Source organism: Nansenia antarctica, assembly GCF_963989245.1.
Source record: "Nansenia antarctica genome assembly, chromosome: 1".
NCBI classification, from domain to species: Eukaryota; Metazoa; Chordata; class Actinopteri; order Argentiniformes; family Microstomatidae; genus Nansenia; species Nansenia antarctica.
The window spans coordinates 10,503,715-10,527,181 of NC_137674.1; the positions used below are offsets into that span (position 1 = coordinate 10,503,715).

General features: G+C 43.9%; 3 protein-coding genes across 3 annotated transcripts in view; 2 read left to right on the forward strand and 1 right to left on the reverse strand.

Annotated features, from left to right (window-relative positions):
* Positions 1–23,467, reverse strand: part of echs1 (enoyl CoA hydratase, short chain, 1, mitochondrial) — a 418,160-nt gene that overhangs the window by 321,196 nt on the left and 73,497 nt on the right. The window lies entirely within an intron of this gene.
* Positions 369–15,641, forward strand: LOC308160960 (inhibitor of nuclear factor kappa-B kinase subunit alpha-like). Its single transcript, XM_080534883.1, has 22 exons — positions 369–498; positions 840–972; positions 1,622–1,716; positions 2,635–2,752; positions 3,391–3,460; positions 3,592–3,680; positions 3,844–3,933; positions 4,129–4,253; positions 4,394–4,501; positions 4,788–4,923; positions 5,124–5,324; positions 5,448–5,550; positions 5,706–5,829; positions 6,065–6,216; positions 6,502–6,563; positions 7,923–8,032; positions 8,312–8,361; positions 8,565–8,673; positions 11,236–11,383; positions 11,672–11,772; positions 14,115–14,205; positions 15,461–15,641. Exons 2-22 carry the CDS (start codon positions 868–870, stop codon positions 15,554–15,556), a joined length of 2,283 nt encoding a protein of 760 aa, XP_080391009.1. The 5' UTR covers positions 369–498; positions 840–867; the 3' UTR covers positions 15,557–15,641.
* erlin1 (ER lipid raft associated 1) lies at positions 16,856–22,708 on the forward strand. The gene is made up of 12 exons (XM_080534500.1): positions 16,856–16,985; positions 18,219–18,347; positions 18,551–18,632; positions 18,748–18,794; positions 19,128–19,189; positions 19,306–19,431; positions 20,515–20,588; positions 20,766–20,824; positions 21,025–21,116; positions 21,223–21,312; positions 21,410–21,489; positions 21,676–22,708. Exons 2-12 carry the CDS (start codon positions 18,235–18,237, stop codon positions 21,823–21,825), a joined length of 975 nt encoding a protein of 324 aa, XP_080390626.1. The 5' UTR covers positions 16,856–16,985; positions 18,219–18,234; the 3' UTR covers positions 21,826–22,708.

The following is a 23,467-nucleotide window of genomic DNA, read 5'->3' on the forward strand; positions in this document are numbered from 1 at the left end:
CATGGCGTGCCTGGCGCCCTCTAGTGGCTATGCCTATGAAGCCAGTGTTTGACAGATGTGGTCCATGTTGTGCCTGGCGCCCTCTAGTGGCGATGCCTATGAAGCCAGTGTTTGAAGTGCGTCTGTGAATGACGCATGCGCAGTATTGGTCCTGCTTTTGCGTTTTGACGGCACTTTCGTTTTCAGTGTGAAAATAGTTTCCATAATCGCCTTGAAACACTTTCCAGACACGTGTGTAGTATTCGGTTTGAACTTATAACTATCTAAATGCATAACGCGTTTGCACAGTAGCCAACTTAGTGAGCTAGATGCGACATGATTGTTAAGTTTGTTGACGTTTCTCTTGTATAACTAGCGGAGCCAGGCAAGGTCTACTGTGTGGGAGGCTGTCCGGAGAACGAGAGGAACACTGATTCCACAGCGAAATGGTCCTACTCTCTGAGTCCATGTTAATGTCCTGACAATTGTCATTCTATCCTGCCGACAAAGAGGTCAAAGGTAAGTCATTATGATTGTATTGCATAAGCAATAAGCAATACAAATCGTGAGTTTAGAATGATAAGGTTCTATCTCCGTTTAGGGTAGTTCAGAGATATTGAGCGTCAAAGTGTTTACATTCCATTATGTTTTGTGAGATGGAACCTTTGTATTTTATGAATTACTAACTCAAAAATGTCAACATTTTAAAAATAACACCACACAGGCGTTAATAAACACCTAATGGATCAGACTATGTAAAAAACTCAATTTTGACAAAAATGGAGATAGAACCTTATAATTCTAACGTCACAAAATTCCACTTCTAAATAAGCAAGACTTTGGCCGCTCGCTCCTTTCAGTCGCAGCCATTGACATACGCGGGGAAGGATGGAGACTAGAACCCCCAGACAGACGCAACTGTGTGGCTCCTGGGAGCTGAAGGAGCGGCTCGGGACGGGCGGGTTCGGCCACGTCTACCTGTACCAGCACCTGGTGAGTTCTGGGTCCGCCCCACACACTCACCATAACTGTTGTACCAGTACCTGGTGAGTTCTGGGTCCGCCCCACACACTCACCATAACTGTTGTACCAGCACCTGGTGAGTTCTGGGTCCTTCCACACACTCACCATAACTGTTGTACCAGTAGGCTACCTGGTGAGTTCTGGGTCCGTCCACACACTCACCATAACTGTTGTACCAGTAGGCTACCTGGTGAGTTCTGGGTCCGTCCACACACTCACCATAACTGTTGTACCAGTAGGCTACCTGGTGAGTTCTGGGTCCGTCCACACACTCACCATAACTGTTGTACCAGTAGGCTACCTGGTGAGTTCTGGGTCCGCCCCACACACTCACCATAACTGTTGTACCAGCACCTGGTGAGTTCTGGGTCGCCCCACACTCACCATAACTGTTGTACCAGTACCTGGTGAGTTCTGGGTCGCCCCACACACTCACCATAACTGTTGTACCAGTAGGCTACCTGGTGAGTTCTGGGTCCGCCCCACACACTCACCATAACTGTTGTACCAGCACCTGGTGAGTTCTGGGTCCGTCCACACACTCACCATAACTGTTGCTGTGTTTATCACATTTAAGAACATCTTGGTGGGGATATGTGTGTGCCTGTGTTTGGTGTAGGAGACAGCAGAAAAGATTGCTGTGAAACTGTGTCGTCTGGAACTGAACTCCAAGAACAGACACCGTTGGAGCAGAGAGATACAGATCATGAAGAAGTGAGTATAATCCTTTCTCCTTTTGACTGATGTAGCCAACTTGTATTCATGTATTATGTTGAGCCCAAGCAGGCTTCGACTGTATGAGGCCCTTCAATAACCTTAGTGCTGAATGATGTTCTTGAAAAGAGCTGTGTGTTCTCCAACTCCACATAAATATATTGTTCTTTTTCTGACTAAAACAGGGAAGAATTTGACATTCACACCAAAATTGCATCAACAAAAATGCAACCCTTCAGTATCATTGCTGTAAAGCAAAGGGGTGTAAAAAGGGCTGTGGGAGGGGCTTTATGAATGATTGACAGGTATTTATTATGACACGTTCCGTAAAGTGTCCTAACACTTGTAACAGCAAATGAAATATTCTAAGAACCCAGACCATATCAGTCATGCCGCTTATTGACACACAATGACCTGACCTGACCTGATTCCCCAACCACTTATTTACAGCTGCGGTGGTAAGCAGGAAGAAGCAATCCTAATATCGAAATCAAAGATTATGAAATAACATGCAGATCTGAAATGTGTGAATTTCATCACCAACTTGCACACTTTATCATAGACATAAAAAAATAAAACAAATGACATAAAATAAATAAATATATATATATATATATAAAAAAACAAGAACAAAGAAAGTAAAATGTGTGCACACGGAATACCTTCCTGGGCCTCTGTGATGGGGATGAGCACAGTTGTTATGCTAGCGTTTAGTCTCATGCTAGCGTTTAGTCTCTAGTTCAATGGCAACAACAGATAACCTGCTGAGTGCAGACCTCCTCCCAGCCCAGTAGATTAGTGATGGATGACATCAGCTCCCTTAGGTAGCAGCAGGTTGTCCTCGCTACAGTTCCGCTGTCATCACTGTGCCGTTGTCTCTCTAAACTCTGTCTCCTGGTGTGTTGCCTCCTGCACCAGGCTGAGCCATGTGAACGTGGTGAGAGCCAGAGAGGTTCCGGAGGAGATGAGTTCCATCGCTCTAAACGACCTTCCCCTGCTGGCCATGGAGTTCTGCTCTAGAGGGGATCTGCGCAAGGTAGGCTACCGCACAATCAACACAGTACTGGAGATGGATAGATCATGTATGGAGAGCTCATGGATAGGTAGATCATGGATGGATAGATCATGGATAGGTAGATTTATGTAAGCATAAATACATACATGCACTGATTGATGAATTAGTGCTCCAAGGGACACCTGAAGGGGTTAATGGTACAGGATTCGACAGTAACGCTTGCCCGAAAAAATCTGTCGGGTTAGTTTGCGTGAGCCCGACGACGCTGCTGGACCCTGGATATTTTTACGTGTAGTGAAGATATTATCAAAGCGTACGCGATGCGACGGGTGATCGACAGGCGCGTACGCTTTGATAATATCTTCACTCCACGATCATCTAGTCTAGTCTGGCGCCTGCGCCGTCTATTGTTCTTCCTGCACACAGGTAAAAATATCCAGGATCCAGCAGCGTCGTCGGGCTCGCGCAAACAAACCCGGCGAATTTTTTACTTGCTCCGTGCAAGCGGGCAAGCGTTACTGTCGAACCCTGTGGTAGGTTGAATCAGAGGTTGTTTCTCTGATTCTGAAGCTTGAATATCAAGTGTTTTAGCAGTTCTTCTTTGCATAAACACAGTGATGATGCCACATTTGTCTGCTTTCCTAAAATCCCATATTTAGATGCTGAATAAGCCTGAGAACTGCTGTGGACTGAAGGAGAGTGAACTTCTCTCCCTACTCAGCGATGTTGGTAATGTGTTTGTACAGTATACAGTATTGCCTCTCTTAGGTTAGATTATGTTGACATTATGTAGACTGCCATTGTCCACGTAATTGTCTGAGTTATGTAATTTATACTAAAAGACACAAACACACTCATAGGGTCGGGAATCCAGTACCTTCATGAGAATAAGATCATCCACAGAGACCTGAAGCCAGAGAACATAGTACTGCAGGAGTTGGGTGGGAAGGTGAGCTGTCTCTCTCTCTCACACCCACACACACACACACACACACACACACACACACACACACACTCTCGTAGTCAAACATTAAATCTCTTCTCTCAACCTATAATTTTTCCCCTTCTCTATTTTTCTCTGCCGTCCCACCTCTTCTCTCCTCCTCCACTAGTTGGTACATAAGATAATAGATCTGGGTTATGCTAAAGACCTGGACCAGGGCAGTCTCTGCGTCTCCTTCGTGGGAACTCTGCAGTACCTGGTGAGATCCCCTAACATCAAACCCCTGTAGTGTGCAAAGTTACCTAAAATAACTGTTAGAAACGTAAGGGGCTTATTCCAACAAGTCTGTATGCACGTGCGTGTACATGTATGTATGTATGCTTCCATGTGTACGTGTACATGTATGTGTGTAAGTACGTATACGTGTGTGTGTGTGTGTGTGTGTGTGTGTTAGGCTCCAGAACTGTTTGAGAGCGATCCTTACACGGTGTCGGTGGACTACTGGAGTTTGGGAATCATGATCTTTGAGTGCACTGTCGGCTTCCGGCCCTTTCTACACAACATGCAGCCTGTACAGTGGTGAGTGGAGTGTGTGTCGCCATTTACTTCTTCCCCCTTCTTCCTCACTCACCTTTCGTAGATGTGTCTCAGGAATCAGTGTTTTACCAAGTCAATCCTACTTACCGTGTTTGACCTGCTGTGTTTGTTAATTCTCCTAGGAACAATAAAGTCTGTAACAAAGGTCCTAAAGTCATAATGGCGGTCGAGGATATGAATGGAGAAGTCCGATTCTCCACACACCTGCCGTACCCCAACAACCTGAGCAGGTACACACGCACACACACACACACACACACACACACACACACAACACAACGGCTACTGTATTTTCATAAACATTACTTTACATTGTTTATATCCAAAACATTGTGACCTGCTGCTACCTTTAACTAACTGTATTATATCGTGCCCTGTTAAACCATAAAATATTGGCTCCACTCTGTGTGTATTTGTTTTGTGTACTTTTTCAAATACTATTTGACGTGTGTGTGTGTGTGTGTGTGTGTGTGTGTGTGTGTGTGTGTGTGTGTGTGTGTGTGCGCGTGTGCGTAGGCCCCTGTTGGAGCCATTGGAGGCTCTGCTGCAAACTCTGCTGATGTGGGACCCTGCTACACGGGGTGGGGAGTTGCATCCTGACACACACCAACCCTTCTGCTACACGGCCCTGCAGAATATTGTCAACATGAAGGTTAAGACACACACATGCGCACGCACACACACACACACAAACCCCTATAATGCCTGTGTATGCTGTTACGCCACTGTTTCACTATAGGTTTTTTGCAGCAGGGGTGGGGCATCATTAGGACTTGAAAAAGGGGTTGTAGCTGCAACATTATCAATGGAAATTCTTCATTCAGTTGTTGTCTTTGTCTTTCTATTCTCCAGGTGATCCATGTGTTGGACATGATGTCTGCCCAGCTGCACTCGTTGGTGCTGGGCCCTGAAGAAGGGCTACACTCCCTACTGCAGCGTCTGGAGACACAAACTCACACACACATCCCCCCGCTCAGCCAGGAGCTGCTGCTGGAGACAGGATTCTCCCTGGACCCCCGCAGGCCACCTGCATACTGCCTGCCTGATGGACCGGTACACACACACACACACACACACACACACACACACACAGAAACCCTGTACAACGTACCACACAAAGACGGGTGTACACACACACACACTGAAACACATGAATATGTTGGTCTCTTTCTCCAGCAAGGATGGGACACCTCTGTAGTGTTCCTGTTTGATAAGAGTCTGACTAAATACTCTGGACCCTTCACCCCTAGACCACTGCCTGACAGCGTCAACTTTATAGGTACGCAATATTATTATTCCTTCCTGTGGAGAATGTAGGATACATTTTGGTTTGTACACCAGTATAAAGCTCGTAAGAGACACTGATGAAAGGACATGTCTTTGACGACCCTGTCACCCAGGCTCTCTCTTTCTGGTTCCTCTCTGGTGTCTCAGTTAGGGAGACTAGAACCCAGCTTCCCCTGGCTGCACTGAAGAAGGTGTGGGGGGAGGCAGTCAGCTACATCTGTGGACTGACAGACGATTACATACGGCTCTACCAGGGACAGAGGGCTGCCATGTAGGTACACCAACACACACACACACACACACACACACACACACACACACACACACACACACACACACACACCTGGGGGGTATTCCATCAATGTCGCTAAAGCTTCGCAAGACTGGATTTTCCTTTAGCGACGTTGTTGGAATACCCCCCTGATCACTCTAACCAAGTTATCGCTCTAATACTGTGTGTGTGTGTGTGTGTGTGTGTGTGTGTGTGTGTGTGTGTGTGTGTTTAGGCTCAGTCTGCTGCGTTTCAACACCAACCTGACCAGGTACAAGAACTTGCTGTCCTCCAGGTCTCAGCAGCTCCGAGCCAAACTGGGCTTCTTTAAGACCAGCATACAGCACGACCTGGGCCACTACTCTCTGCAGAAACACACCGGCATCTGTACGTGTTTTACACTGACCCGCAGAGACTGTGAGAAGTGAAAGCATGCAGCAGGGTTGGGCGGTAACAAAATGTCACCGTTAAAACGTCCTCGAATTTAACCGCAGTTTACGGTATAACCGTGGTTTTTACGGTGTCAGGACTGTATCATTATTATTTTCACACAACAACAAAAATGTGATACATATTGCCGTTTTATTCTCTGAACAACATCAGAAACAGAATAGCAAACGTTAACAACATAAATCACACACTGCTGTTTAAACTCTGTACTCCATACTGCAGCTTCAGAGAAGATGCTGAAGTCTTGGCAAGACAATGAAGAGAAGGCAGCTGCGTTTGCACAGGTACCAGCATTGTAATGTACTGCACTATACTGTGCTGCACTATACTACACTATACTTTACTGTGCTGCACTATACTACACTACACTTTACTGTGCTGCACTATACTACACTACACTTTACTGTGCTGCACTATACTACACTATACTTTACTGTGCTGCACTATACTACACTATACTTTACTGTGCTGCACTATACTACACTATACTTTACTGTGCTGCACTATACTACACTATACTTTACTGTGCTGCACTATACTACACTATACTTTACTGTGCTGCACTATACTACACTATACTTTACTGTGCTGCACTATACTACACTATACTTTACTGTGCTGCACTATACTACACTATACTTTACTGTGCTGCACTACACTACACTATACTTTACTGTGCTGCACTATACTACACTATACTTTACTGTGCTGCACTATACTATACTACACTTTACTGTGCTGCACTATACTACACTATACTTTACTGTGCTGCACTATACTACACTATACTATGCTATATTGTACTGCACTATACTACACTATACCTTACTGTGCTGCACTATACTACACTATACTATATTGTACTATACTATACTACACTGTACTGTACTACACTATACTATATTATACTGTATTGTACTGTACTGTACTAGGGATTCACCGAAATGAAAATTATTGGCCGAGGCCGAAACCGAATTAAAGAAACACTTGGCCGAATACCAACTACCGAATACTGAGTGCGTACCGGCAGTTTTATTATTTATTTAGCAAATTTTTGTACCATTGCATAAGTTAAATAAATGTAGCGTTTTATTCATGCTTGTTAGCTTATTCATGTAAAAATGATAATGATCAAAATCACATGAAAGATGTACAAATTGTGACACAATTACATCACAGACTCACTAGTCAAGCCAAAATATTGCAATACAATGGATTCGGTGAGTAATCCCCACTACTACCTAGTTAACTATAACACTACATTGTTAGCAGGCTCACAAAACAAGCTGTGTTAGTTGACAAGCAGGGGTGTCATTGATTTTCAAAAACGCTGAAATGTATTTACATTTTTCAAAATAAAACATTAAATCGCCTACTAGCTTTCACCAGCAGCTGTCACATAATACTGTGATCCCATCAGTTTCCAGTGATTGCTTAAGAATGTGCTTTTTTGGCTATTTTTGGCCGAATAATTTTGGTGGCCGAACTTTCGGTGCATCCCTATACTGTACTATACACTAATATACTGTACTGTACCACTACAGCTGCTCATGTGTTTGTACTGTAGCTGATTAGGTTGTTCCCTGTTGTGAAGATTGTGAAGACATCATGGCGGTCTGTGTCTGTGTGTGATTGTGTTTAAGGTAGCAGAGTTGGGGTATCTGGATGAAGAGATTGTATCTCTACATGCGGAAATCGTGAAGTTGCAGAGAAGTCCCTTTGCCAGGAAACAAGGAGACGTACTGGAACAGCTGTCAGTGTCTCTGATGTTTGTGTGTGTGCGTGTGTGTGTGTGTGTGTGTGTGTGTGTGTGTGTGTGTGTGTGTGTGTGTGTCAGTGTCTTTTTTTTTTTTTTTGTTATTAGTGGGGCAGTCCCACTCATATTTTTCATTTTATTTGACAGATACAGTGAAGATTTAGACAGGAAGGATGGGTGAGAGAGAGAGGAGGGATGACATGCAGGATATGTCCCCGGCCGGAATCCAACCGGGGACCCTGCGGTTACGTATATGATTTATGTGTGTCTCTGCAGGGAGGAGAAGGCCATTGAGCTCTATAAGCAGATGAAAGCCAAATGCAAGAGTGAGTAGAACTACACACTGGGCATGACAGAGGCATAAGTGAAGTGTGTGTGTGTGTGTGTGTGTGTGTGTGTGTGTGTGTGTGTGTGTGTGTGTGTGTGTCTGTGTGTGTGTGTGTGTGTGTGTGTGTGTGTGTGTGTGTGTGTGTGTGTGTGTGTGTGTAGGTTGACTTTCATAGGACACACCGGTATGTTGTGTGTTCAGATAAAGACCTGCCGCATGGCTACAGTGACAGCTCAGAGATGGTGAAGGTCATCGTCCACACCGTCCAGAACCAGGACAGGGTCCTCAGAGACCTGTACACACATCTCAGGTAACACACACACACACACACACACACACACAGACAGATAGACAGATCTCACACAAACACACACAATATATATAAATAAAAATAAATACGCACACAAATACTATGGGTGTAACGGTACACGTATTTGTACTGAAAATCTTCGGTTCGCGTGTGTACCGAAGGAATGCAGCGTTCAAACAAACGACATACAGTTAGGTCCGGAAGTATTTGGACAGTAACACAATTTCCATAATTTTGGCTCTGTATGCCACCACAATGGATTTGGAATGAAACAATCAAGATGTAATTGAAGTGCAGACTTTCAGCTTTAATTCAAGGGATTGAACAAAAGTATTGTATGAAACGTTTAGGAATTGCAACCATTTTTATACACAGTCCCCTATTTTCAGGAGCTCAAAAGTAATTGGATAAATTAACATAATCATAAATAAAATGTTCATTTTTAATACCCATAACCCATTTTAATATCCATAACCCATGGACATCACCAAATGCTGGGTTTCCTCCTTTGTTTCCTCCTGGGTTTCCTCCTTTTGGCCTTTACTGCAGCAGTCTTCAGTTGTTGTTTGTTCGTGGGTCTTTCTGCCTTTAGTTTTGTCTTCAGCAAGTGAAATGCATGCTTGATTGGGTTGAGATCAGGTGATTGACTCTGGCCATTGCAGAATATTCCACTTCTTTGCCTTAAAAAGTCCTGGGTTGCTTACGCAGTATGTTTTAGGTCATTGTCCATCTGTATTGTGAAGCACCATCCAATCAACTTTGCTGAATTTGTCTGAATCTGAGCAGACAGAATATATCTCTAAACACTTCAGAATTCATCTGTCTACTTCTGTCTTCTGTCACATCATCAATAAACACTAGTGACCCAGTGCCATTGGAAGCCATGCATGTCCATGTCATCACACTGCCTCCAAGTTTTTTTTTACAGATGATGTGGTATGCATCGGATCATGAGCTGTTCCAAGCCTTCTCCATACTTTTTTCTTCCCATCCTTCTGGTACAGGTTGATCTTAGTTTCATCTGTCCAAAGAATGCTGTTCCAGAATAGGGCTGGCTTTTTTTAGATGTTTTTTGTCAAAGTCTAATCTGGCCTTTCTATTCTTGAGGCTTATGAATGGCTTGCACCTTGTAGTGAACCCTCTGTATTTGTTTGTGTGAAGTCTTCTCTTTATGGTACACTTGGATAATGATATGCCTATCTCCTGGAGACTGTTCTTCACATGGCTGGATGTTGAAGGGGTTTTTCTTTACCATGTAAAGGATCCTGTGATCATCCACCACTCTTGGACGTCCAGACCTTTTTGTGGTGCCGCGCTCACCAGTGCGTTCTTTTTTTTCTCAGAATGTACCAAACAGTTAATAATAATAATAATTTGGCCACTATTAATGTTCCCACTATCTCTCTGATGGATTTTTTTACAGCCTAAGGATGGCCTGTTTCACTTGCATTGAGAGCTCCGTTGACTGCATGTTGTGCGTATACAGCAACAGCTTCCAAATGCAAATGCCACACTTGGAATCAACTCAGACCTTTTACCTGCTTATTTGATAAATAAATAATGAAGGATTGGCCCACACTGGCCCATGAAACAGTTTTTGAGTCAATTGTCCAATTACTTTTGGTCCCTTGAAAAAGAGGGAGTTACATATTAAAGAGCTGTAATTCCTAAACCCTTCCTTCAATTTGGATGTGAATACCCTTACCCTAAAGCTGAGAGTCTGCACTTTAAGGCCATATTCATTATATGACTGTAACTTGAAGATGTTTTGGTAAACAGCTAAAATAACACAAATTCTGTCTGTGTCCAAATATACAGTATATGGACCTAACTAGGTGTTTTTACAGCAGCGGACCATTCTCCTTTGTCGAGAACACAGGTTTTAAAATGTTGAAAGTAATGGAGCGTCTTTACGTAGTTCCCTCTCGTCCGCATTTCAGCCAGCATATCATACCAGCCCTTTATAAACAAGCACAACTACAGTTGTCCATGACTTATCCAAGGCACCTGCTTTCTTAATTAAGAAAGGAAAACTCACTGCTTGTTCAGTAAACTACAATTCAATAATAATAATATATTAAAAAAAAATCCTGTTTCATTCCACTGTATTACACATAACTTTATTTACATATGGACTTTAATGTTTTTTGTCTGGATTGTTTTGAGTTAATACCAAAGTCTGGTGCAAATGTCACTTGAATAGGCTCATTGGAAATACATTTACTGGACAAAATATTGATGTGTTGAATATTGAAATACTTATTTCCCCCAATGTAAATTGTCCAACAGAGTCCCCTAGCCTATAGCGCGTCATCCTCTGACGAAATTACACTTTACGTAGCCTAACTTATTCGCATCAAACCGGTTAATGGAAACGCACATAATTCGCATTTTCTTTCTTATTATTACACTTTATTATTACATTTTATGGAAACACGTCTTATGTCTCTCTCTCTCTCTCTCTCTCTCTCTCTCTCTCTCTCTCTCTCTCTCTCTCTCTCTCTCTCTCTCTCTCTCTCTCTCTCTCTCTCTCTCTCTCTCTCTCTCTCTCTCTCTGTGTAGTACGATTCTGGCTTGTAAGCAACGTATCGTTGATGTGATTCCTAAACTGGAGGGGGCGATAGAGAGCATTGTGGCAGCGGACAAAGCAGTGATGCAGATGCAGATAAAGAGACAAAGGGAGTTCTGGCACATGCTCAAGATTGCCTGTGTGAGTACACATGCACACACCCTTATTGACACTGAGCTGCCCTAAAGTCTATCACTTCAAAGTCTGTGAATGCACACAGTAAAATATGTCCAGCCTGTAAAATGTTGTAACTAGAGTGTTGAATTCTGCCTACAGAATGAACTGTCCAGATTCAGATTCAGATTCAGATTCAGATAACGTTTATTGCCATTATGCTTGACACATATAGGAATTTGTTTTGGCATTACAGTAGGTGCGTTTATGCTTTTTTTCACATGTATACATGAACAAAAACAATGCAAAAAACAGGACAACGTGGATGCCTCCAGCCCCACACAACATGCTTCTGTGTCCGTCCCTCAGCCTCAAACAGAAGCCCTCAACTCGCCTCTACCAGGATCCAATGATGGGTAAGACCCTGTGATGGAGATGCCGTCACGACCTGCCGACTATATCGGACAGGCCATAACACACATACACACTCCCCGTTCCCTACCGTTCAGTAGGTTATCATGTTCGTCTACACCTTCCATTTACAAGCCCTCCACAGTTATATACCCACATAAACAACACAAATACACCATGGTGTAAGGCACTCTGTTTATTGTACGTTACATGTTTGTCTCAGTTTGTAAACTGTCTGTCCGTTGTCCGCGCTGTAGGTCTTCCGGGGTGTAGCGGAGATTGGCCAAACAGAGCTGTCGAGAGGGGGGCGGGTATTATAGTGCGTGCGCATGGGGCTGGGATGGGTGGGTTCAAAAACCAGGATAGACCAAGTGTTAATTGACGGTTTGCACTTCAGCACTACCTTCAGCACTACCTAATCTCCTGGCATACTACTGGGCGGCTAATATTCAAAAAATTCACACTTGGTACAATTCCCCCACTACAGATTGGTGTCAGATGGAGGCGCACTCCTGCGGCATTGTCTCCCTATCAGCTTTGAGTTGCGCCCCGCTAAATTCAAACCCTGCTAAACATATATCTCATCCAATTGTACTATCCACGGTAAAGATTTGGAGGCAGTTTAGACGCCACTTTAAATTTGATTCCCTTTCCCCACTAATGCCCATCTGTAATAACCCTATTTTTCTTCCTTCATCTCTTGACACAGTCTTTTCTTTGTGGAGGGAGAGAGGTTTGGTCTACTTCAAACAACTTTTTGTTGATAAAGTATTTGCCTCCTTTGATATGCTCAAGAATAAATTTGACCTTCCAAATTCTCACCTATTTAGATATTTTCAAATCCGAAACTTTGCCCGCTGTAACTTCCCCAATTTCCCCAACCAACCACCCGATTCTCTCACTGACACAATTTTATCTCTACCAGTAATCCGTGGAGTCATCTCAATTGTAGTGGAGTTAATCATATCAGCATTATCCTCTCCTTTAGTAACTAAAAACACTTGGGAGAAAGAGCTTGGTATTACCTTTTCACCTGAATGGTGGCAGGGGGCCCTGGACAGAATCAACTCTACTTCATCCTGCGCCAGACTGACACTGATACAGTTTAAGGTCCTACACAGGTCACACCTGACCAAAGCTAAACTCAGCAAATTGTATGACACTAGTGAGGTATGCGATAGAGGTTCTCTCTCTCTCCGGCCACCCATACACACATGTTCTTTTCCTGTTCAAAACTGGATCCTTTTTGGTCCTCTTTTTATGAGACTCTCTCGAAGGCCTTCAATAAGCCAGTAGTCCCTAGCTCTTTAATTTCTATTTTGGGTGTTTCTGAGGAATTTTCCAGCTTCACTACCAGGGAGAACAATGTTATAGCCTTTGCTTCGCTTGTAGCCCGCAGGCGTATTTTACTGCATTGGAAGGACCAAAAGCCTCCATCTTCTAATTCTTGGTTGAAGGACTTAATGTAATTTTTATGTTTAGAGAAGATCAAATATAATAAGGGGCTGCACTAATAAGTTCAACAAAACTTGGGATCCTATTCTTTCTTTTGTTAATGCAATTCCTTCTTTAGATGATTAGATTATTCTTATTATAAGTCTTATTACTTATTTTACAAAGCACACAGAATGCTACTATTTATATATATATATATATATATATATATATATATATATATATACTGTATATTCATTGGTCAATGATTGGTTACAACAATGATAATTGATTGTCCTTCTTGAAGTATGAATGTTCATTCAGCCCCATGTGCAACACAGCCATTTTTTTGTTTTTGTTTTGAGTCCTCTCTTGTACTGTTTTTTTCTTAGTTTCCTCCTTTTTTGTACTGTACTGTCCTTTTTGTTTTTGTTTTGTATTGTTCTAAAAATGTAAAAACGGGTGATTGAATACTTTCAACAATTTGTCTATTTGGTATTGGTAACCCAATAAAGATACTTCTGGAAAAAAAAATACTTTCTATTGTTAATATAGTAGAATATCGTATTTACAGACAAGTGAAGTTAGGTTGGCATTAACTAATTATTGTATGTGAACTTGGTATGTTCCAAGGGGGCGGGGCTTAGAGTTTAAGAGGGGCCCCAGAGTAAACCCTGGGTGGTCAGAGTTTGGGAGAGCCAGGATGCTGTGGTGTATGTATTCGCTGTCTTTGTCTGCACGGGCCAAATAAACACACCTTGCATGGAAAATGCTGCGACTTTGCCATCATTTGAAAAAGGAACCAGTGGTGGTACCACTCTTGTGACAGATCCCTAGAAGCCTAGAAGACCCAATACAGAAGAAAGCATTCTAATTATTGTTCTGTTTGTGTGTGTGTCTCTCTCTCTCTCAGTGGTTCAGTGCGCTACCTATTGGAGGAAAACCAGCGTTACCTGACTCAGTTGACCTCACTGCTGCAGGACACCACCCAGGACAGCTTCTTAGTAAGTGTGTGTTTATGGTGTGCATGTGTGTGTGAGTAAATTAATGTCTTATCTTCATGAAAATGTTATTTCACGTCACAGTCACGTTCCCACACGACCCATCCCTCACAGGATTATAAAGAAAAGTGGTCAACACAAAAACCTTTTGGAGAAAAGGAAAAAGGATACAATTAAAAGATAAAATGTATGAAAAAAATACACAAACCAAGACATAGTATGACAAATAAACCCCTCAAAAAAAGTTCGGAAACGTTATTTCGGTCGATTATTCCTCCCCTTTAATAATACCAATTGGTATTGAATTTTATATTGTTGGAAAGCCTGATTAGTCACCTTTACAACGAGGCACAACTTGTAAGGATCATGCATTCGTGGAATGAGCAACACAGCTAAACGTGTGGGTAGCGGCCCAAACATATTTGCCAAAATCCCCTATATTCTTCTGCTGGTATTCACTCTCGTTTTGAGTTGCTTGGTGGATTGGATGATTGCATTCTCCCACAGTAATAAGGAAAAAACAACACATGTTGGCCATTTTTACACTTTATTCATTTGACACTGTCAGGGACCTCAGTAGCGTGTGGAAGATCCATACGCAGTCAACAACAGCTTCTCACCTCCTCCTCATGCTGGTCATTCCTCAACCAGGATTTGCCGCAAGTCAGCCAACATGGTTGCGTTGGTCACTCTGGCACGTACAGCACGCCCAAGCTGATCCCACAAGTCTTCAATTGGGTTGAGGTCTGGATTCACGGCAGGCCATTCCATCCTCTCCACTCCCAAATTCTGGAGGTACTCTGTGATGATCCTGGCTCTGTGGGGGCGAGCGTTGTTATCCTGGAGGATGGAGTTAGGTCCCAGATTCTGGAGATATGGGATCGCCACTGGCCCCAGAATATCATTCCTGTCAATTAGGTGCCATTCAGGTGCCAGTCACACACCTGTGACTGACATACACCTGCCAGCACTTGAAGCTCAAAACGAGAGTGAATACCAACAGAAGAATATTGCAGGGGATTTTGGCAACTTTTTTTGGGCCTCTACCCACACGTTTAGCTGTGTAACTCATTCCACGAATGCAAGATCCTTACAAGTTGTACCTCGTTGTAAAGGTGACTAATCAGGCTTTCCAATATGGGTGTGGATGTGTGTGTGTGTGTGTGTGTGTGTGTGTGTGTGTGTGTGTGTGTGTGTGTGCGTGCGTGCGTGCGTGCGCGCAGTAGAATCATACTGACCCTCTGTGTCTCTCCTGCAGGCCCAAGACTGGAGCTGGACTCAGTATGGATCATCTCAACCTCAGAACTCATCATGTGAATGTGAAGCCAGAGATTTTAACAAGTGCCTCATTTAGTTACTGTCTAATGTATACTGGAAGAACAAAAGAAAGAAGTTTGTTATGAAATAATAATAAGTGTGTACACTTTTAGAGTGTTTTGTACATAAACCATTTGCATGAAATGTGTAACCTTATTTTATTTATTTGATGAGCACTAAGCACTGAGAGTGTAAGAATAAAGCCCTGAATATACAACATTATTTGAGTGAAATATTGGCATCATTGTCTGTGTGTGTGCAGACATGGATACGGAGAAAGGCACATTTTTGTGTGTCAAGTCATCATGTGCTTAACTTCGTTGGTGTTATTGTTTTTAGACATGGGTCATATTCGTTTAGTTCTCTATTACTTCCCCCGCCCACTATTTCTGCTTTTAGTAACAAACGCATCGGTTCTCTGACCCAACAGAGAGCCCCACCCGCCAGGGTTGCCAGATGGGGTGGGGGGGTTACCGCCGAATGAGCTACTTTTGATCACACCGGGCCGGAAGAAAAGCATTTGGGCGGTTGGGCTGGATGATCAGTGGCGTGTCGAGTCTGCACTGGTGGTCCCTAATGCAAGATGGCCAGAGTGGGCCCCTAGGTAGCACGCGATTTGTTCTGCGACTCATGCAATTCATGCCTAGCTTACAAGTTATTACAATTCATACCTAGCTTAAGTTTTCATACGTGGTCCAACACTTGCACACACACACCGCAGGCACACTCACACACAGCTCAGCTCCCATTGGCTCCCACATAACTCCACACTCACACACAACTCAGCTCCCATTGGCTCCCACATAACCACACTCACACACAGCTCAGCTCCCATTGGCTCCCACATAACCACACTCACACACAGCTCAGCTCCCATTGGCTCCAATACTCAGAGATTAATAATTAATAATCTGCAGTTAACTTCAATAATAATATAATATTTTTTAAATTAAATCAAATGTATTTACATATTTACCAACAATAGAAAACATTACTGCCCAATAGTAATTAGCTGTTTTCTGACAATATAGGTTTTGGGCTGGTGGTTTTTTGGTGGATTTAGCTATTTTTAAGACTGTGGTTAGGTTAGGATGGAAATTGCCCGATCCCATCTGGCAACCCTGCTGCTTCTCACCCGGAAGAGAAGGAAGGAAGGGAGCAGGGAGAGTAAAAGCGTCGGACGTTCGAAGACAAAAACACGCTCTGGAAATCTGATCAGCACTCATGGAATGCCTCTCGTCCAATCAAATTGCTTGTTTTCTTTATGACGTTGAACCCAGTGTGCGCTCCGGCGCTCTCAGGGCGAATTTACGAACGCCACCAGTTATCACTGTCAGAAGTGAAGCTATAAGCACCCGTGGGTGGTGTGTGAGGGGGATGGGTCACTGCGAACTACTGGATAATAAGAATAAGAATAAGAATAAGAATAAGAATAAGAAGACAATAGGTGCCATTTCAATATACTGGTAAAAAAAATAATGAAATGTATTCTGTAGTTGAATTGCCTGAGCTTGAGCTTGACTTTAGTTATTATTAGAGCTAGCTTAGCTTAGCTAGCCAGCCTACATCGACACGACATGACCAGACAGTTGTAATTCCTGCAGCCAACGTTAGCTTGGCCAGTTAGAATGATAAGGTTCTATCTCCATTTTTGTCAAAATTGAGTTTTTTTTTACATAATCTGATCCATTAGGTGTTTATTAATGCCTGTGTGGTGTTATTTTTTTAAATGTTGACATTTTTGAGTTAGTAATTCATAAAATACAAAGGTTCCATCTCACAAAACATAATGGAATGTAAAAACTTTGACGCTCAATATCTCTGAACTGCCCTAAACGGAGATAGAACCTTATCATTCTAAACGGAGATAAAACCTTATCATTCTAAACGGAGATAGAACCTTATCATTCTAAACGGAGATAGAACCGTATCATTCTAAACGGAGATAAAACCTTATCATTCTAAACGGAGATAGAACCTTATCATTCTAAACTCACGAGTTAGCATGGCTAACACGGGTGGTCGCTAAGGCTTAGAGACGTTGTCTAATGCTTTCATGCCTTCCCATGCAAATCACATTTTTCATTTAGTGACATTTCCCCCAGCTGGAGTATTCGTCATAATATAATCAGATTATAGAGGTCAGTATGTTGTAGTCAGCCTGGCTTGTTCCTCGTTGTGACAGGACATATAAATAGGGCGGTAACTGTCAGATCACCTAAAGTGGGCTAGCTGACTCATTGGCAGAGCTTTACTTTACCTGGGCCTTTGTCGGGTAGGTGTACTAGGGAGTAGGCCCTGTGGTTGTGTGTGGCCTGTGTGTCACTTCAAAGGTAGGTGTACTAGGGAGTAGGCACTGTGGTTGTGTGTGGCCTGTGTGTCACTTCAAAGGTAGGTGTACTAGGGAGTAGGCACTGTGGTTGTGTGTGGCCTGTGTGTCACTTCAAAGGTAGGTGTACTAGGGAGTAGGCACTGTGGTTGTGTGTGGCCTGTGTGTCACTTCAAAGGTAGGTGTACTAGGGAGTAGGCACTGTGGTTGTGTGTGGCCTGTGTGTCACTTCAAAGGTAGGTGTACTAGGGAGTAGGCACTGTGGTTGTGTGTGGCCTGTGTGTCACTTCAAAGGTAGGTGTACTAGGGAGTAGGCACTGTGGTTGTGTGGCCTTGTGTGTCACTTCAAAGCTTGTGTGTGTGTCTGCAGGTGAGTGCTTGTGAGGATGACCATGGCGCACGTCGGGGCAGTAGTCGCAGCAGTAGCAGGACTGATGGCCATTTTTCTACACTCCTCCATACACAAGATCGAGGAGGGACACCTTGCTGTTTACTACAGGTATGTATGACCCTTAACCTTCACCAATCCCCCCAGCAGCACCCAACTGTCCTCTACGATGTGTACAAAAGATAGCCATACAAGCCCTGATTACATGTTTGCACACTTTGTTGATGTCTGTCAACAGTTACTTTTGGAAAGTTCATGTAAAAAAAGTTCATGTAAAAAACAAAATGAACGTTTTGTATTTGTTATGTTTTCAGGGGAGGAGCTCTGTTGACCTCACCTAATGGTCCTGGATACCACATCATGCTGCCTTTCATCACGACCTTTAGATCTGTACAGGTACCGATCTAACCTTAACCTTCGTCGTCTCCTACAGAACGTACCTTAACATGGAAGAAGCAGATTACAATAGAGGTTGGTGCGTCCTCTGATGTTTAACTCTCATGTGTTACAGACTACGCTACAAACCGACGAGATTAAGAATGTGCCTTGTGGAACCAGGTAAGTTGAGGGGAATTCAGGTGTCTGGTGTTGAAGTGTGTGTGTGTGTGTGTGTGTGTGTGTGTGTGTGTGTGTGTGTGTGTGTGTGTGTGTGTGTGTGTGTGTGTGTGTGTGTGTGTGTGGGTGTGTGTGTGTGTGTGTGGGTGTGTGTGTGGGTAGGTGTGTGGGTGTGTGTATGAATGAATGAATGACACAATGCTGATGTGTGTTCTCTCTGTAGTGGAATGTGTCTGTGGTCTTTGAACTGAACGAACTGGTGTGTGTGTGTGTGTGTGTGTGTGTGTGTGTGTGTGTGTGTGTGTGTGACACAATGCTAATGTGTGTTCTCTCTAGTGGAGGAGTGATGATCTACTTTGACAGAATAGAGGTTGTCAACATGCTGGTCCCTACATCTGGTGAGATCCTCAGAACACAACACTTTCAGCATTCCCCCCTCTGTCCTTTCAGAGAAGAACATGACAGCACATTGGACCTAACCCTTAACTTTCCACCATCCTCTACTTCTCTCCAGTGGTAGACACGGTGAAGAACTATACAGCAGATTATGATAAAACTCTGATCTTCAACAAGATTCACCATGAACTCAACCAATTCTGCAGTGTACACACTCTACAGGAGGTCTACATAGAGTTGTTCGGTGAGTGTGAGCAAGCGAGCGTGCATTCACGCACACACCCATGCACACACACACACACACACACACACACACATTTTAATCATTTATTTATGTCCACATAGAAACAAGTATACAGGGACACAAATACTGAAGGCACAGATGGAATGCATTCACAAACAGACATGGACAATGTCTTTCACATACAACAGGACAAGACTCACGGGTACAAGTAACACCGTCTCCGCCATATATGGCGGCTGCCAATAATCGCAGAGACAGAGCAATACTTGCTGAGCCTTTTTGCTTCTCCCTTGGACATTCCCCCCCCCACACACACACACACACACACACACACACACACACACACACACACACACACTGCCTCCCCATCGTCCTGAATCTGCCAGTGTTTTGGTTATATTGATGGCCATTGATGGTTATGTTCATGGCCAACTAATTATTATTAATAATGTTCCAGCTACAATATTTGTGATGTGAGAGAATTAGTGGAGGAGTAGTGGAGGCGAGTGGCACAGCAGAGCAGAGTGAAGCAAGAGAGAGGGCAGAAAGAGATGGAGAGGAGGGAGAAAACTAAGACTAAGCACAGGCTGGGACCCTAAGTCGGTAGACGAGACAAGGTTTCACCCATGGCTCTACCACACGGATGTATTTGTAGGTGAAGACAGACTTGAGAAGCATTCTGCAGGGGGACCATCTGGCATCATGTATGCTACTGAGCATCAACGGGACACCTCTGGGCCGGGTTCCCTATGACAGAGACTTAGAGGTCTTTAAAGAAACAAGAAAGATTAAGTGCTCTCAGCCAGACTGCGAACTTTGTCCCTGAGGCGAAATATACAGCGCCCTCTTTAAGTAGTGGGTCATGGAGGCATTATGTGTGGATACATAGTCAATAAATATGTTCTTACGTTTGTTTTGCAGTTGAGTGTCATTTTATTTCATGACTTATTGATATTCACACCGGCTGGCGCGGCATGTGCACACCGCCCAGCTACAACAAAACCCTTTCCCCCCCGCAGCTGAAAACAATCCTAGAGGAAACACTGTCACAACATGTCAACCATCTATATGTTTGTCTCCCAGACATCATAGATGAGAATCTGAAGATCGCCTTACAGAAGGACCTCAATGTCATGGCCCCTGGACTTACAATACAGGTACGCACGTCTGTACACAGGCAAACACACTGAACTATGACTCCAGACCTCCTTGAGTCTCTCTCCGGTCTATAGCTCCGCATGTGGAGAAGTTAACAGTGGTGGGACTTTGGGTTAGGTTGAGAGGGTTTGAATATTTGTGTATTGAACGTATTTTCTCTCTCATCTGTGTTGCAGGCGGTCCGGGTGACGAAGCCCAAGATCCCAGAGGCTATCAGGAGAAACTTTGAACTCATGTGAGTCTTTTATGAGTGGGTGTATGTAGTTCACTACGCTCTCTCTCTCTCTCTTGCTCGCTGGCTCTGTGGGAGACGGAGAAGGCACATCTGTTGATTTTGTGTGTGTGTGTGAGACACTCACTCACACTCTCTCTCTCTCTCTCTCTCTCTCTCTCTCTCTCTCTCTCTCTCTCTCTCTCTCTCTCTCTCTCTTCTAGGGAGGCTGAGAAGACTCGTTTGATGATAATGGTTCAGACCCAGAAGGTGGTGGAGAAAGAAGCAGAGACTGAGAGGAAGAAAGCCATCATTGGTAACGTTTATTTAACATGATAACCTAGCAACGACTCCCCTATTCTATAATGATATACACAGCACACTGTTAAACAATCTCTCTTTTCTCTACGTCTCTCTCACAGAGGCTCAGAAGTTGTCTCAGGTAGCAGAGATCCATTTCGAACAGAAGGTGATGGAGAAAGAGACTGACAAGAAGATATCGCAGATAGAGGGTGGGTCTCTAATCAAACACTCGTATGTGGGTCACACTGTCTCATGACTGGAGAGGGTTGTTCAATCCGTTTAATAAACCCTGTTTCTGTCTTTCAGACTCTGCCTTCCTGGCTCGGGAAAAGGCCAGGGCTGATGCTGAGTACTACACTGCAGCCAAGCTAGCTGAAGCCAACATGGTAAAAACAAAACATACATACATAACCACTGTCAGTGTCTCTCTCGCTCTCCTCTCTACCCATTTGCAGGGTACAACAACCACTGAGTATAATGTGGATAAAGTATAATTCAAGCACGTGCAACAGATGGACAGACACACATTGCTCACACTGACATTGTCTCTCTTGCCGCCCTCTTTCCCCCAGTTGAAGTTAACCCCTGAGTATCTGGAGCTGATGAAGTACCAGGCCATAGCAGCCAACAGTAAAATCTACTTTGGCCAGGACATCCCCAACATGTTCGTAGAGGGGGGGAACCTCCTAGACACCTCGAAAGCCAAGCCGAAGGGACACTGAGACCCTGTGTGACTATCTATCTGTGGAGGACAGTGGGTGTGTGTGTGAGGGGCTTGTCTCAGTTTGCGAGGGAAACTGCGCTAATGTACTCTGGGTGGGATAGCTGTGCAGCTAGCGGGGAGAAGAACATGCTTTAGTCTTAATCCTGAAAGTCTGAGGGGGGGGGGGGGGGGGGGGTCAGGGGGAAAAGATGAATAGGAAGATCTGTGTTTCTGCAGCTCTGTTTTAACAGACAGGTTGTAGTGATGAGAACGCCATAATACAACTTTAAAAGCATTATAAATGATGCTTATGCTTAGGCAGGGGCGAGTTAGGTTCAGAGAGGTCAAGACTACAGTACCAGATCTCTAACGGTAATCGACAGTCGCTCTACTTTACTTTGTGCTTGCATTTTATGCAATGTTGGCTTTGCTTCTGGAAATAATTTTTTGGGGATGTTGTTTGTTTTATGCAAAATGGTTGATTTATGTATTTCGATTGAGCCTTACTGTCTGTGATTTAGCTTAACTGGAATTTTAAAGGCGACACATTAATTCTAAACAGGTGGGGGGTATCTGTGGTCAGGTCTGGGCACCCAAAGTTAAGTCTTATCTGTAACACTAGTGTTGCAATGCAGTGTGCTGCAGGCAGGGGGAGTGTGGGAGGGATTTGAGACAGTGTGAGTGAATGAGCCCATTTCCACCCCAAAGCAGGTATAAATCATTTAAGTGAGACACTACAAACCCTGCAGTCAGTCTGTCAGGACCAATGCAGGAAAGGAAGCTCCTTTAAGCACAAACAAACCTGGATGGAACTCCTTAGAACTGGTGTTGAGTTGATTGTTTGTGTTCATTAGAACCTAAAGGAGATGAGAATGTACCTGACATGTGCATGTGTGTGTGCGGGGGGCCGGGGGGGGGGGGGGGGGGTTGGGGATTAGGAGACCTAGACTGCATGTGTGTGTGTGTGTGTGTAGTTAGTAGTTGAGTATTGGCATGCGTTAAGCTACAAAGCTGCTCAGTAGGTAGTAGTGAAGTAGTGGTGTGAAGTGTCAGTGACATAGTTAGTTTGATAGTTTCTGTTTAAGTCTAGGCTGTGTGTCTGAGGAATGCAGTCCACAGTATGACAGAGGGGCACTGTACTGAGAGACCTACGTACGGTGACTACCTAAAGCTGGGGGTAAACACTTAAAAGTAAGGGCTGTAAAAAAATATTGAGAGAAATCGTTGAACTTCTTCCCAGCAACGGAGGACGATGCTAAGATCCTGCTTTTCCCTTGGGAAGTGTCATGGGAAGCAACTTGAGGATCTTGACACTTTATTTGGAAAATGAGAGTATCTGACTGAAAAGGGATCATATGGTCAGTCTGCATGTGGAGTAGATGTAGTGGTTTCTGTAGGTCCAGTCAGCCATCACCAGGAGAGGGGTCTTGGTCTTCTGAAACTAGGCTGGCTGTCGGCCTCTTCCCACTAGCCAACCCCTCTGTCACTGGGTTTCCATACAGCTTTGTTGAGAGCAGGAACAGACTGGCACTCGGGCTACTGAGAAACACAGGGCAGATATTGACGTTAACTCTCAGGAAAGAAGTTTGGACCGTCTAGGTTTGGTTCTGTGTATTTACACGACCTGTGTTCTTCTTGTGGCTCCCATGGGTCTAGTATAA